The following is a 13,947-nucleotide window of genomic DNA, read 5'->3' on the forward strand; positions in this document are numbered from 1 at the left end:
CACAAAAATGCTGGAGATTGTCAAATTCTTGATTAGTAAGGATATCAGGAGTTATGGGGCGTGGGCAGGAGAATGGGGGCTGGGAGGGAGAGCTTGAGAGGGAGAGATAGATCAGCCAGGTTTGAATGACGGAGTAGACGATGGGCCGAAGAGTCTCATTCTACTCCGAGAACTTATGGACTTTTAGATACACCCGCATCTCCCACAACTTCTCTACAACTTTAAATGAACTCTCCCATTCGTGACGGGGCATCTTCGACCTTAAAGCGAAATAGAGCACCATTGGCCCTGTGAAATGGGAATTACCTCTGTATCTCGGTGGAAAACGTGGACATTTAGGCTCATTAATTGTCTAAACGTGTTTGTTTCTGGTCAGCTGTCGGCAAATCTGATATAAAAGGTGATGGCGGAGTTGTGTTGATGTATTGGTGTTGGGCAGCACAATGTATTTGTTTGAAAGTCAGAGTTTGGGGCTGCTGGTTGCATTAATTGGAGTCGTTTGTTGCTCTGATGCTTGGCAACAGTTCAGAGGGCAGCGCGTTCCATGGAGGACAGCGGAACCCAAGGATGAATCACAGTTCCGAGCGCTTGGCGTGCAAAGCCTTTCCCCCTTGCGGTCTGTGATGGTGGAGTGTGGGGAAGAGAACTTGTTGGTTGAGGTTCACTTGGATTTATTTGGAACTCGGCATCTGGTTCAAGCTGCGGATTTAACATTGGGAACAGCAAATTGCCGGCTAACGGGGATTTACCAATGGAACTCGACTGCTGTCTTTAACTACGGTCTGCATGAGTGTGGCACCAAATTACAGGTGATGATTATTTGCACTAATATTGAGTATTTGTTTAAACAATTTCGATTTAACATTTGGTGTGGGGAAATTGTGTATTAAATCCGACTGGCTAATTTTATTGAAGATAAAATATAAAATACGTGCCATCATTTAGAACGGAGACGAGGAAACACTTTTTCTCACAGAGTGGTGAGTCTATGGAATTCTCTGCCTCAGAGGGCGGTGGAGGCAGGTTCTCTGGATGCTTTCGAGAGAGAGAGAGCTAGATAGGGCTTTTAAAAATAGCGGAGTCGGGGGGGGGGTAGAAGGCAAGAACGGGGTACTGATTGGGGATGATCAGCCATGATCACATTGAATGGCGGTGCTGGCTCGAAGGGCCGAATGGCTTACTCCTGCACCCATTATCTTTTGTCGCCCCCGATAGCACGACGTCTTATTCGCTTTATTTACCTGTTTAAACTAGTCCACAGGTGGATCCTATTTGAACAAGCCAACTAAGAAAGCTATAAACCATTGCCACCATTGTTCTGCTCTACTGCAGCTGCTCTCCCCTTAACCCCCCCCCCCCCCCCCCACACCCCCACACACTTATTTATTTAATTATTTACTTATTTACTGTGCTTCTTCTTCTTGTAGGATTCCGGCAGTGTAGACGCTGCTAAGTGTATTACTGCCCTCCACAGGTCAAAGTTTGAACTAAATCCTTACATACAGTCCTGTAACTTGCAGGAATTGAAGAACAGCCCTGGATATCAGTTGATGTTTCTCACTGTGTCCAAACAAAGATGAAACAGAAAAAGCCTCAACTCCAAGTCCTGTCAGTCTAACAAACAATACTTCTCTTTCTACCCTGTACTTTTTACATTCTAGGAAAACATGCTTAACTGTCTCATTACTCCCACATTCACACAAGCCAGAAACATGTTTCCCTACAATGCACAAATAGTAATTTAACCCACAGTGTCCCAACCTCAATCTACACAGTTTAACTGAGTCCCTACGGGACAAAGATGTACAGAAACATATTTTCCTAACTTCAGATTGTATAGAAAAGTAGTGTCTACCCCTGACTTCCATTTCCCATCCTCTCTGCCATTCTTTTGTTAAGCCCTCTTTAATTATTTCTCTCAGTTCCACTCTCCCCAATAATACATGGATATCTATTTCTCTTCTTAAACTCTCCTTTGCTATGAGGTCCACCTGCTCATTCCCCCTCACCCCAGCATGCCCGGGAACCCAGCAAAAAGTGATGTTACACGCAAACCCAATTCTAGAAAACACACTCATGATTTCATTTAGAATGTCAGGACGAGCTTTAGATTTCCCTACTCTTAAAGTTTCAAGAGCAGCTGCAGAATCAGAACAGATAATGACTTCACTAAAACTGGCTTCCTCAATCCACCATAGAGCCCATTGAATTGCCATTAATTCAGTCGTGAGAACAGAGCTTCCATCAGAAATGCGCCGGCCAATCTTCAACCCAAGCTGCTCCACATACACTCCAAACCCAGCTCTCCCACTAACTGGATCTTTAGATCCATCTGTAAAAACAATCAAAGTGCTCTCACTGATTGAATTAAGATATTCCACTATTCTTGGAGTCACCTCGCGCTTATCTTTTTCCTGAAGAAAAGCAAGCTCAATAAACAGTTCAGGAAGAACCCAATAGGGCACAGGTAGCCATATTGTATGCTCTATAATACCCCCTTGTTCCAAACCCAGCTTCTTAGCCCACTGATTTATAATGACAAAAAATGTGTTATATTTGTTACCATCATCAACCTCTTGCAACAAACACCTTGCTGGGAAGGTATCATTACACCCACAAAGTTTAGCCCAGTAATGTAACCCTAGCTTAATGCGCCTTAACCATAAGGGCATTTCTCCCATTTCAACAATCAGGGCAGGGACTGGGGAATTATTTACTGTTATTAGTGACCCCTTTTTTAAAAATTAAAAAAAAAAAAAAAATGTTATTAGTACTTTTTGTTTCGTTTATCTTACCATATTTGTGTGGATGTGTACGCATGTGAGTGTTTGTCCCCGTTTGGTTCCGACCTGATTCGGGTGGGTTGAAGGTGGGCAAGGGTAAGGGCTTTGAGGGTTGCTTACATACTGTTGCACAATTATGCCTTGAGTGTCACTGTCTGTTATCATTGTATGTGTGCAAATTGCTGTGAAATTCAAATAAAAAGATTAAAATGAAACCATTACAAGTTATCGTCTCCATGATAACTTGTAATCCTATTGAAATGTATCTTCACACTAAGCTGTTCCGTTAATATAAATTGATCTGGCTTGGTGCAGTGGTGTCATAAAGGTGCATTAACGTATTGAAATGCACACCAGTTCTAACACTCAGTCCTACAATAATCGCCCGTATAACAAGGTATTGTCTGAAATCTAAATCTGCCCGGTCAGTCTGATAGTGTGCTTTAATGTGTCACCTCGGCCGAATATTGACCCATCTATAGTCCATATCTTTCTATACCACCTGCGATCCCACTCCCCTATAACAACCAACCATTCCATGAACGAGTGAGTACTTCCCTCTCGCCCAACCGATGCTGTTCGGCGCGTAGATGTCCTTTCACCAAATTGCTGCATCTTCAATACGATGGCTTGCTCTGAAACCAACTTTGCTTATCTCACAGAGGGTCGGAGATTATCTTATTTACACAACCCATCTGAACTACACCCTCGAGGCTCGCGGGGCGATCACAGTGCGAACTAATGGAGCAATTGTTCCTATCCTGTGCCGTTATTTCAGGTAATCAGTGTGTGATTTGTATTGGTCTTTAATTCATGACGCCTTCTCTAATCTGCTTGATGCCATTAACTGTACTTCCAGTAAAGGCAACATGAGCAGTGACCCGATCCAACCCACCTGGATCCCGTTCAGCTCCACCAAGTCAGGAGAGGGGCGTCTGTCATTCTCCCTGCGTCTAATGAATGGTATGTGAGGAGCGAGGGGACTGACTCAAGGACTCCGCCAAGGGACCTGTCCCACGGTACGAGTTCATTCCAAGAGCTCTCCCGAGTTAAAAAAAAAAAATCAAACTCGTCGGAGCTCGGGGACGTCTCTTAGTGCTAACGGCAGGTACTCGGAAGACTCGCTAGCACGGGAAGACTCGTGAAGATTTTTCAACATGATGAAAAATGTCCACGAGAGCCCCGAGTACCGACGAGTGGTCATTACCGTAAATCTACGAGTTTGAATCGGGGCAAACTCGGGAGAAGTCTTGGAATGAACTCGTACCGTGGGAGAGGGGTTAGTGTTAATACGCTGCCTCTAACCCTTGTCTTGTCCTGTAGATGACTGGCTAACAGAGCGCACCTCAGCCACCTACTACCTCGGTGAGCTCGTCCACATCGAAGCTTCAGTTTCAATGACTAACCACATGCCCCTGAAACTTTACATTGACCGCTGTGTGGCCACGTTGAGCCCGGACAAGGACTCCATCCCGAGTTACGACATAATTGACTACAATGGGTAAGGAGCTTAATAGCTTCTACGTAAAATGTCAACCTGTTCACTATTTAACACCATTATTTTGTCCAGTTGCCTCTTAGACAGCGCAGCCGAACACTCCTATTCTGCCTTCGCGTTGCCAGGAGCTGAACGCGAGCCGGACAAGCTCCGGTTTGACCTGGACGCTTTCCGCTTCTTTGGGGATGACGAGCGTTCCTTGGTAGGTGGAAGCGAAATAATTGGTTCTGCATGTTGAACGGGGTCGCAAATATGACTTGTTGTTGAAATGGTTCAACCTCAGGTTTTCATCACCTGCCTCTTGAAGGTTGCTGCAGTTGAGCGAAGTGATTCTATGAACAAAGCGTGTACTTTCCACAAAGAGCAGAAGATGCAAGTAGCTCATCATCCGCCAACCCCCTCCCTCCGTCTGTGGCCCAGGTGTTGGGTTCACCAACAGATTCTCCCCCCTTTAGTTGGACTCCATTAGAAGAAGCGAGCGCTGATGTTTGTGCATGTTGTCGTGTGGGTGACTGCGCCACAAGGGGCGCTCTGTTTGCTACTGGAGGACGGAGGGACATTGTACCCGAGGCTGGTAAGCCAATGATCCCCGGCCGACGCGGGCGGTTGCTCCGTCTACTCTGTAACGGGAAACTTTGGTCTTGCAGAGAATGATGTTGGCGTGAAACGGGAGGGCGAGGCGTCGCTGGGACCCCTGCTCATTCTGGACCCTGATGTGAGCGGCCTGGCAACAGAGTCGCTGAATGAGACTGAGGGGCGCGCAATGAGGAAATCGAGCGGGGGTGAGTTGGATATCTGTGATTCTGCTTCATGCCCATCACTAATTCCTGCACTGACTCTTAATTTGTGTTGTTAGGTCTGGAGTCGGAGGTGATGCTCGCCGTGGCTCTGATAGTGACGACTGCCTCTCTAGTCTCTGCTGTTCTGATCATCCTGTTCCTGTTCAGGAAAAACAAGCAAACTCTGTCAACTTCAATTTAGCAATAAAATCCAACTGCCATATTCTGGGTTTTTCCCCCTCCCTTCATTGCTAGTACACACGGCCACCTCTATCTGGGGACGCGGGGAGAATGCCTGGGGTTTCAATTTGCTATTGTACGGGAAGTGCCTAAGCAAGTTATTCTAAAGGCGATGGTACACAAAATTGCTGGAGAAACTCAGCGGGTGCAGCAGCATCTATGGAGCGAAGGAAATAGGCGACGTTTCGGGCCGAAACCCTTCTTCAGACTGATAAAGGCGATATTTTGCAGATGCGGATCTCTAGATTGGCCTCAGTTGGGCGGTCAGTTTTCTGCTGGATATCTGTATTTCCACTAGTGGGAGCGTCTACTGCCAGAGGCCATAACCTCAAAATAAAAGGTCGTGCCTTTAGAAGGGAGATGAGAAGGAATTCCTTTAGTCAGAGGGTGATGAATCTGTTGAATTCATTGCCACAGACAAGTCAATTGATATTTTTTTGAGGTGGAGAAGTTCTTGATTAGCACGGGTGTCAGGGGTTATGGGTTGTGTGGAGAAGGCAGGAGAATGGGGTTGAGGGGGAAGGATAGATCACTCATGATTCAATGGCGGGGTAGTCTTGTTGGACCGAATGGCCTAATTTTGTTTCTACAACGTATGAACATGAAATGCCAGCATCCTACGGGAACCTACGCGGGCGGAGGGAGAACGTGCAAACTCCACAAGGACAGCACCGGAGTTCAGGGTCGAACATGGGTCATTGGTGCTACTCTATCAGCTGTGCCGTCCATTCGTTATTAGGTAAAGCCGTGTTATTGCTATAGATTAATTACCAATTAACATTTCCACGTGGGTCCTACAGATAGCCATCTTCATCTGCTGACGCGAGAAATATAGTATCACTCCTATTGGCCCCAATTAAATGAGCCTCTCGCTACAATAATTGCATCCGCTGTTTGATTGGATGGAGAAACGTGGAAATCCGTGCTGTTCAATTGACTCAATTGGCATGTTATGGCCAGCTAGTTGACGGCCTTGTATTTAAAAACTCGTGATTAGGAGACCGAGGGCACGTTTGTGTTGTTTTGCGTCATGGTGGTCTTTGAGATGAAGGGTCTGAGTTTATTGCTGTTGCTGCTACTTGGGGTAGTTGGTGCTGCGGATGTGTGGCGTCAATTTGAAGGGCAGCCATTTCCATGGAGGAAGGTGAAATCTACAGTTGAACCATTGGCATCGGCTGCGGTATTGCAGGTGGTGCCTAGTGTGTCTCCTTTGCGTACAGTGGTGGCGCAGTGTGGGGAGCGCAATCTGCTGGTCTTGGTGCGTATGGATTTATTTGGAACGAAGCACCTGGTTAACGTTGCGGACCTAACACTGGGGCCGGGAGGGTGCCGGCCAACAGACGACTCTCCTCAAAACCAGACCGCTTTGTTTAATTATGGACTCCACGAATGCGGGACTAAACTGCAGGTAATACGATTCTTTACACTGGTGGGGTGTTCATGTTTCTTTGTACTGTTAGTTTAGAGATACAACGTGGCCTACAGAGTCCACGCCAATTGAGCTCGCCCCAGCCACTAACCCACATACACTAGGGACAATGTTGCCACTTACCCAAGACAATTGACCCACAAACCTGAACGTCTTTGGAGTGTGGGCGGAACGCACGCGGTCAGGGGGAGAACTTAGGAAACCTGAACGGAAGCTTCTGGAGACTTTGTGCCCCACCCAAGGTTTCCGTGCGGTTCCCGGAGGTTTTTGTCAGTCTCCCGACCTGCTTCCACTACCTGCAACCTCCGGCAACCGCACGGAAACCTTGGGTGGAGCGCAAAGTCTCCAGGGGTTTCCGTTCAGGTTTCCTAAGTAAGGCACCAGCTCTACCGCTGCACCATCGTGCCGCCCATTCATGTTGAGACACATGCCCGGTTTTTCTGAGGTTATGTGTTGAATGGCTCGCGTGTATCTGTATACGTTTTGTCCCTTAAGTCGCTCTTCCCTTCATAAAGTACTACCTTGCCAGTCGGGAAGTTAGTTTTAGTTTTTGAGTCTTGGAGATACAACGTGGGAACGGCCCATCAGCCCACCCAGTCCACGATGACTCCGATCCCTTCTATCCCCTCACACGAAGCCTATTAATCTACAAACGTGCACGCCTTTGAAGTGCGGGAGGAAAGCGGAGAAAACCCACATGGTCACGGGATGAACGCGCAAACTCCTTTCAGACAGCACCACGGAACCCGGGCCTCTGGCGCTGTAAGGCGACACTCCGCCGCTACGCCACTGTGCCGCCCTTAACAAAATAAAAAAAAATCTTCGACAACCAGTCCAATAACAGAAATAAATGACATTATCACGTTAATTAGGTGGCGTTGTGAATAGCACCAAGGAAGCATGCTGGCCCTCGTTCACCCAACAGGTCAAAAATGTGCGTGGATGTGGTTATTTTAACCTAATATATTGGAAATACCAATCACTTCTAAACTGCAGAAGAATCTCAATTTTCTTCCTCACTCCAGGCGATTGGCCTTTTTATCCCCTAAGTGACCTTCAAAATGGCAAAATGTATTCAATTTTCAGCCTGGATCAATTCATTGACACAAGTTCGTGAGGAATAGCAGTAGAATGGGGCCATTCGGCCCATCAAGTCTTCTACGCCATTCAATCATGGCTGATCTATCTCTCCCTCCTAACCCCATTCTCCTGCATTCTCCCCATAACCCCTGACACATGCATGTACTTGGCGGCCAACATCCTCGTTAGCGTCCGTCAATCGTATTTTGAATAACTCAACCTCCATTAAGAAATAACGTTATAATTGAACGCTGAGTTTGATCTTCATTGGCACCTAACCTGGTCTCTTTCAGGTGGTTGGAGATTTTCTCGTCTACGCCACCTACCTGAACTACACCCCGAAGTCTCATGGAGCGACCATTGTACGAACCAATGGAGCAGTTGTCCCCATTCAGTGCCATTATTTCAGGTAGCTAGTGCGTGCTCTTGTGTCCGTGTGTCCCTGAATAAGTGTGTGTGTGTGTGTGTGTGTGTGTGTGTGACAATGTTTCCGATGCCACCATCTTTCCTTGCAGGAAAGGTAACGTGAGCAGTGACCCGATCAAACCCACCTGGATCCCGTTCAGCTCCACCAAGTCTGCAGAGGGGCATCTGTCATTCTTCCTGCGTCTAATGAATGGTATGTGCTGAACGAGGGGGCTGATTCAAGAACAGGTTAGTGTTAATGCAACGCCTCAAACCCATGTTGTCTTGTCCTGTAGATGACTGGCTGACAGAGCGCACCTCAGCCACCTACTACCTCGGTGAGCTCATCCACATCGAAGCTTCAGTTTCAATGACTAACCACATGCCCCTGAAACTTTACATTGACCGCTGTGTGGCCACATTGAGCCCGGACAGGGACTCCATCCCGAGTTACAACATCATAGACTACAATGGGTAAGGAGCCTATCGATTCTCCCAGCTATTATAAGAGTCTCAACCTATTCACTGTTTTACGCCATTCTTTGTCCAGTTGCCTCTTAGACAGCGCAGCCGAGGACTCCTTTTCCACCTTCACGTTACCAGGAGGTGAACGTGAACGCGAGCCGGATAAGCTCCGGTTTGACCTGGACGCCTTCCGCTTCTTTGGCGATGACCGTTCCTTGGTAGGTGGAAGCCAAACTTTGCTCCACAGTTCTGCAAAATGGTCACTGGTGGATACTAACTCCTTCAATGTGTCTCTCAGATTTTCATCACTTGTCTGTTGAAAGTCACCACGGTGGAACGCAGCGATTCCCGGAGCAAAGCCTGCACTTTCCAGAAGATACATTCCATGTAAGTTATCTCCCATCACGTTGCCTTCAGGTGCGATGTCTGTGGCCCCGGCTGACTTGCGATTTCCATTTTAGCTGGACCTCGCTGGAAGAATCTAGCGACGATGTCTGCGCCTGTTGTCGGAAGGGCAACTGTACTGTTACAACGCAGGATCTGGTTGCTCCCAGATTCCGGAGAGACATTGAGGCGTTAACGGGTAAGACATTGCTTGGAGGTTTAAACGGGGATGTATCCTTACACCTAACCAGAACGCTTTGATTATAGCTGAGTGGGAGAGCAAAATGGATAGGCCACGCGGAGTTGGTGTCCCAAGTAACGGGCGATTACACAATGTGCCCCTGTCCCACTTAGGAAACCTGAACGGAAACCTCTGGAGACTTTGCGCCCCGTCCAAGGTTTCCGTGCGGTTCCCGGAGGTTGCAGGTGGTTGCCGGAGGTTGCAGGTAGGGAGACTGACAAAAACCTCCGGGAACCGCATGGAAACCTTGGGTGGGGCGCCAGAGGTCTCCAGAGGTTTTCGTTCAGGTTTCCTAAGTGGGACAGGGGACGGTCTGAAGAAGGGTTTCGGCCCGAAACGTTGCCCGTTTCCTTCGCTCCATAGATGCTGCCTCACCCGCTGAGTTTCTCCAGCATTTTTCTCTACGGGCGATATGTTAAAATTGATGGGCGACAAGCCAACGCTGATCGGCACCGTTTGAATTTTGTGCTACTTGTATATTCGGGGTTGACTATTACACAACTTGAATAACTGGTAGAAATTTGTTTGGGAGAACAGCATAAAATGATGATCCTCTGAAGAAGGGAACGTCACCTATTCCTTCTCTCCAGCGACGCTGCCTACCCCGCTGAGTTACTCCAGCGTTTTATTCATCCACAAGTCTAACTGACAGTAGGTCCATATTTTTGTTACAATGATGAGTGCACGTTATAACATAATGAAGGTCCTAAAACTTGGGTGTCACTACTGCCTTCCATGTCTTGCGGTTTGACTGTCAGGTTCCCAGTCTCCACACTCGCAGTAGTCCCCGTCCCTATTAGCTAGTTATTTGCCTTCGCTTTTCTTCCCCCTGAAACAGAGAATGATACTGGACTGATGTGGGAAGGTGTCGCTTTGCTGGGACCGCTGGTCATTCTGGATACCCAAGTGTCTTCCTTAACTCTCCCATTGAATGAGTTTGAGCAGCGTGGGCCGAAGACCTCTAGATTGGGTGAGTTGTAACTTTTCAACACCTAACCCATCCCCAGGCCTCAACGCCCATCCATTCACTAGAGTTTTTTTTTTTTGTCTTTCCATTGAAGGTGGATTACCTGAAACCATCCTCACTGTAACGCTATCCCTGACAGCTGTCCTTCTGGCCTCCGCTACTCTGACTGTCATGTTCCTGTACAGAAGACGCAAGCAAAATCTGTTCAAATAGATTTCGATTGTATAATAAAGTGAAATAACTGCATTCCTTGTATTTTGTTTCATTGGGAAGATCTTATTTTGGGGGTGATCCAACGGTGGAGACGTGGGTTCGATCCTGACCACGGGTGCTGTCTGTACGGGTTTTGTACGTTCTCCCCGTGACCTGCGTGGGTTTTCGAAGAAAACATCTTCAGCTTCCTCTCTCTCAAGTCGCACATGTTTGTAGGTTAATTGATTTGGTATAACTGTGTAATTGTCCCTAGTGTGCGGAGGGCAATGTGCGGGGATCGCTGGTAGGTGCGGGTTCGGTGGGCCGAAGGGCCTGTTTCCACCTGTATCTTTAACCTAAACTATAGCAGTACACCTGTCCAGTCAGTTCCATCTGGTGTGCCAACTCCACTAGAACGATAGAAACATGGTGTGGGGTGATATTCTCGAGCATCAAAAGGCCTTTCTTTGGTAAAGTAGGAATTGCTGTGCGAGTCGCTTGTACGTGTTTACATGTTCTGTGCTGCAGAAAGTAAATGTGTCATTATTCTATCTGGGATATATGACAATAAAACATCCTCGACAAGGTGTTGGTGCATACAGTTGAGAATTGGTTTGTTGGCACTTGTACTGAGATGGGGAAAGCTTTGCGTGCTATCCATTCATACTATACATGGGAAGTAGATAAAAATGCTGGAGAAACTCAGCGGGTGAGGCAGCATCTATGGAGCGAAGGAAATGGGCAATGTTTCTGACCGAAACGTACTTCAGACATGTATACTCTTTCCATTAATTGGATGGCATGCAACAAAGGATTTTTGCTGTACCTCCGTAAAAGTGAAAATAAACTGAACTGGACATCCATAAGTTATAGGAGGAGAATTTGGCCCATCAAGTCCACTCTGCCATTCAATCGTGGATAGTCTATCTTTTCCCCTTCAATCCCATTCTCCTGACTTCCCCACATAACCCTGACACCCTTTTTAATTAAAATGTCGATCTCCATTGGGAAAATATGATTTGACCTCCACAGCCTTCTATGCTAATGAATTCTGCAGATGTATCACCCTCTGACTAAAGGAATTATTCATATCCTTTCTAAAGGTACATCCTTTTGTAGGGCCTCTAGTCCTAGCCTCTCCCACTCGTGGAAAGATCCACTCTCTCCGCACTTTTCACTATTTGGTAAGTTTCAAAAGATCCTTCTAAACTCCAGTAATACAGATCCAATGCCGTCAAACATTCATCATATGTTTACCCAATCATTCTCTTAAACTTCCCCTGGGCCCTCTCCGACACCAGCTCATCCTTCCCCTGATATGGGGCACAAAACTGTTCACAATGCTCCAAATGTGGTCTGCCCAGTGCCTTAAAGCCTCAGCGTTACATCCCAGTTTTTTAATATTCTTGCCCTCGGGAAATAAATGCTGGCGTTGCATTTGCCTTTCTTACTACCGATTTGACTTGCAAAGTAGCTTTTTAGGAATCCTGCACCAAAACATCCAAGCCCCTTTACATCTCCCATTTCTGACCCTTCTCCCATTTAGAAAATAGTCAAATCAAGAGTGTTTTAATGTCATATATCCCAGATCGAACAATGGAATTCTTACGTGTAGAAGCACCCCAGAATATGTAAAATAGAATGCTGTAAACAAAATAATAAAGGTTGTGTATATTCCCACATGAGTTGCTCCAGCATTCTGTGTCTCTTCAGTGTAAACCAGCATCTGCAGTTCCTACCTAAACATTCTGTTTCTAATGGTTGAGTGGGAAAAGTTTTGACCAGAACTCTGCCAAGACTTATTGTTCTTTATCCTCCAATTTCGGAGGAACTGGAGTCCAATTAGATTTTCCAGGACAGACTGCAACCCTAAGCAATCCCTGCACATTAACACTATCCTACACACCAGGGACAATTTTACATGTATACCAAGCCAGTTAACCTACAAACCTGTACTTCTATGGAGTGTGGAGGGAACTGAAGATCTCAGAAAACCCATGCAGGTCACATGGAAAATGTGCAAACTCCGTACAGACAGCACCCGTAGTCAGGATCAAACCCGGGTCCCTGGCGCTGTAAAGCAGCAACTCTACCACTGTGCCACCCTAAATTGCAGACTCCAATTTCCTCCCACCTCACTAAGGTGGATGATAAGGTTAGTTGTCCATTGGACATTGTGCTTCGAGTGCAGGTGATTGCTAGAATTTAGGGGATGGGGGTGGATTTTCATGGGAGAAGGTTACAGAGAAAATTGGGGGGAGGGAGGTGGGAATGGGATTGTACCTTTGTGCTTTTGGCAATGTTGCAAGTCTTCACCTTGCAAGTCTCAATCCCTGAGAGATTTGATCAGTATTCTCTGTGAAAGTAAATAGAATATGGAAGCTGAAATACAACAGGCTCCACTAGATGGTGCTATTGACCATTTGTGTAAAATAATATTACTTGAAAATCAGTCACATAACTACTTCATGGTTTAACAACAAAAAAGTTTGAGTATTGTTAAGTATTGAGTATTCATAAATACCGTAATTATGAAATCATTATAGATGAGAGGTAAATTTGTCAACCCTTTCTAAATTAATTTGAAGAGTAATTCTGTTTCTAATGAGAGATGGCTCTTGCAACTCTGGTTCAAGCCCGATGCTGTCTATGTGGAGTTTGCATCTGAAGATGGGTCTCTACCCGAAACGTCACCCATTCCTTCTCTCCAGAGATGCTGCCTGTCCTGCTGAGTTACTCCAGCATTTTGTGTCTATCGTCAGTGTAAACCAGCATCTGCAGTTCCTACCGACACGTTCTGTTTATAATGGTTGAGTGAGAAAAGATTTGACCAGAACTCTGATGGAACTTATTGTTCTTTATCCTCCAATTTCGGAGGAACTGGAGTCCAATTGGATTTTCCGGGACAGACTGCAACCCCAGCAATCACTTCTGAAGAAGGGTTTCGGCCAGAAACGTTGCCTATTTCCTTCGCTCCACAGATGCTGCTGCACCCGCTGAGTTTCTCCAGCATTTTTGTGTATATCCTGGAACAGGAACTTAGTCAGTAATTGTGACATCCAGTGTGTGTGTGTGTCCACTAGATGGAAATACAGGACCATGAGCTGCAATATGGATAATACCACAAGGTAGAGCTCTTGACCACAATATTCCGCACAGCAGGCAAGCAATACATTAATAACAGTAACCCCGACATTTCCTCTCTCTCTATCCCTCCACCCAAGTCGCACCAGTTTCTCGTTTTCACCCAACAAACAGCTAACATTGGCCTGTTTCCCATATCATTGTTACTTTTTTTGCATATCTTTCGTTCATTGTTCTTTATCCCTGTACATCATCGCCTGCATCTCTCGTTTCTCTTATCCCTAACCAGTCTGAAGAAGGGCCTCAACCCGAAACGTCACCCATTCCTTCTCTCCCGAGATGCTGTCTGTCCCGCTGAGTTACTCCAGCTTTTTGGGTCTGTCTTCGGTTTAGACCAGCA

At 46.4% G+C, this 13,947-nt stretch overlaps 2 protein-coding genes across 2 annotated transcripts; both read left to right on the forward strand.

The window, feature by feature from the left end:
* The first annotated feature begins 443 nt into the window (after positions 1-443).
* On the forward strand, positions 444-5,262 carry LOC116991849 (zona pellucida sperm-binding protein 3-like). Its single transcript, XM_033050826.1, has 9 exons — positions 444-809; positions 3,446-3,561; positions 3,643-3,746; positions 4,107-4,284; positions 4,354-4,483; positions 4,565-4,653; positions 4,737-4,855; positions 4,929-5,063; positions 5,138-5,262. The coding sequence occupies exons 1-9, from the start codon at positions 444-446 to the stop codon at positions 5,260-5,262; spliced, it is 1,362 nt and encodes a 453-aa protein (XP_032906717.1).
* A 1,068-nt stretch (positions 5,263-6,330) lies between these two features.
* On the forward strand, positions 6,331-10,088 carry LOC116991850 (zona pellucida sperm-binding protein 3-like). Its single transcript, XM_033050827.1, has 8 exons — positions 6,331-6,708; positions 8,103-8,218; positions 8,325-8,428; positions 8,511-8,688; positions 8,765-8,897; positions 8,978-9,066; positions 9,141-9,262; positions 10,063-10,088. The coding sequence occupies exons 1-8, from the start codon at positions 6,331-6,333 to the stop codon at positions 10,086-10,088; spliced, it is 1,146 nt and encodes a 381-aa protein (XP_032906718.1).
* Positions 10,089-13,947: the final 3,859 nt, after the last annotated feature.

Source organism: Amblyraja radiata, chromosome 35, assembly GCF_010909765.2.
Source record: "Amblyraja radiata isolate CabotCenter1 chromosome 35, sAmbRad1.1.pri, whole genome shotgun sequence".
Taxonomy (NCBI): domain Eukaryota; kingdom Metazoa; phylum Chordata; class Chondrichthyes; order Rajiformes; family Rajidae; genus Amblyraja; species Amblyraja radiata.

What these genes read in the sequence shown, in the direction of transcription:
- LOC116991850 (XM_033050827.1), top strand. Translation starts at nt 6,331, where the DNA reads ATGGTGGTCTTTGAGATGAAGGGTCTGAGTTTATTGCTGTTGCTGCTA. An exon ending in AACATCATAGACTACAATGG is followed by an intron (nt 8,689 to 8,764) that starts GTAAGGAGCCTA and finishes TTCTTTGTCCAG; the next exon opens with TTGCCTCTTAGACAGCGCAG. An exon ending in AGACATTGAGGCGTTAACGG is followed by an intron (nt 9,263 to 10,062) that starts GTAAGACATTGC and finishes TTTGACTGTCAG; the next exon opens with GTTCCCAGTCTCCACACTCG.
- LOC116991849 (XM_033050826.1), top strand. Translation starts at nt 444, where the DNA reads ATGTATTTGTTTGAAAGTCAGAGTTTGGGGCTGCTGGTTGCATTAATT. An exon ending in GGGATGACGAGCGTTCCTTG is followed by an intron (nt 4,484 to 4,564) that starts GTAGGTGGAAGC and finishes GTTCAACCTCAG; the next exon opens with GTTTTCATCACCTGCCTCTT. An exon ending in GGACATTGTACCCGAGGCTG is followed by an intron (nt 4,856 to 4,928) that starts GTAAGCCAATGA and finishes TTGGTCTTGCAG; the next exon opens with AGAATGATGTTGGCGTGAAA.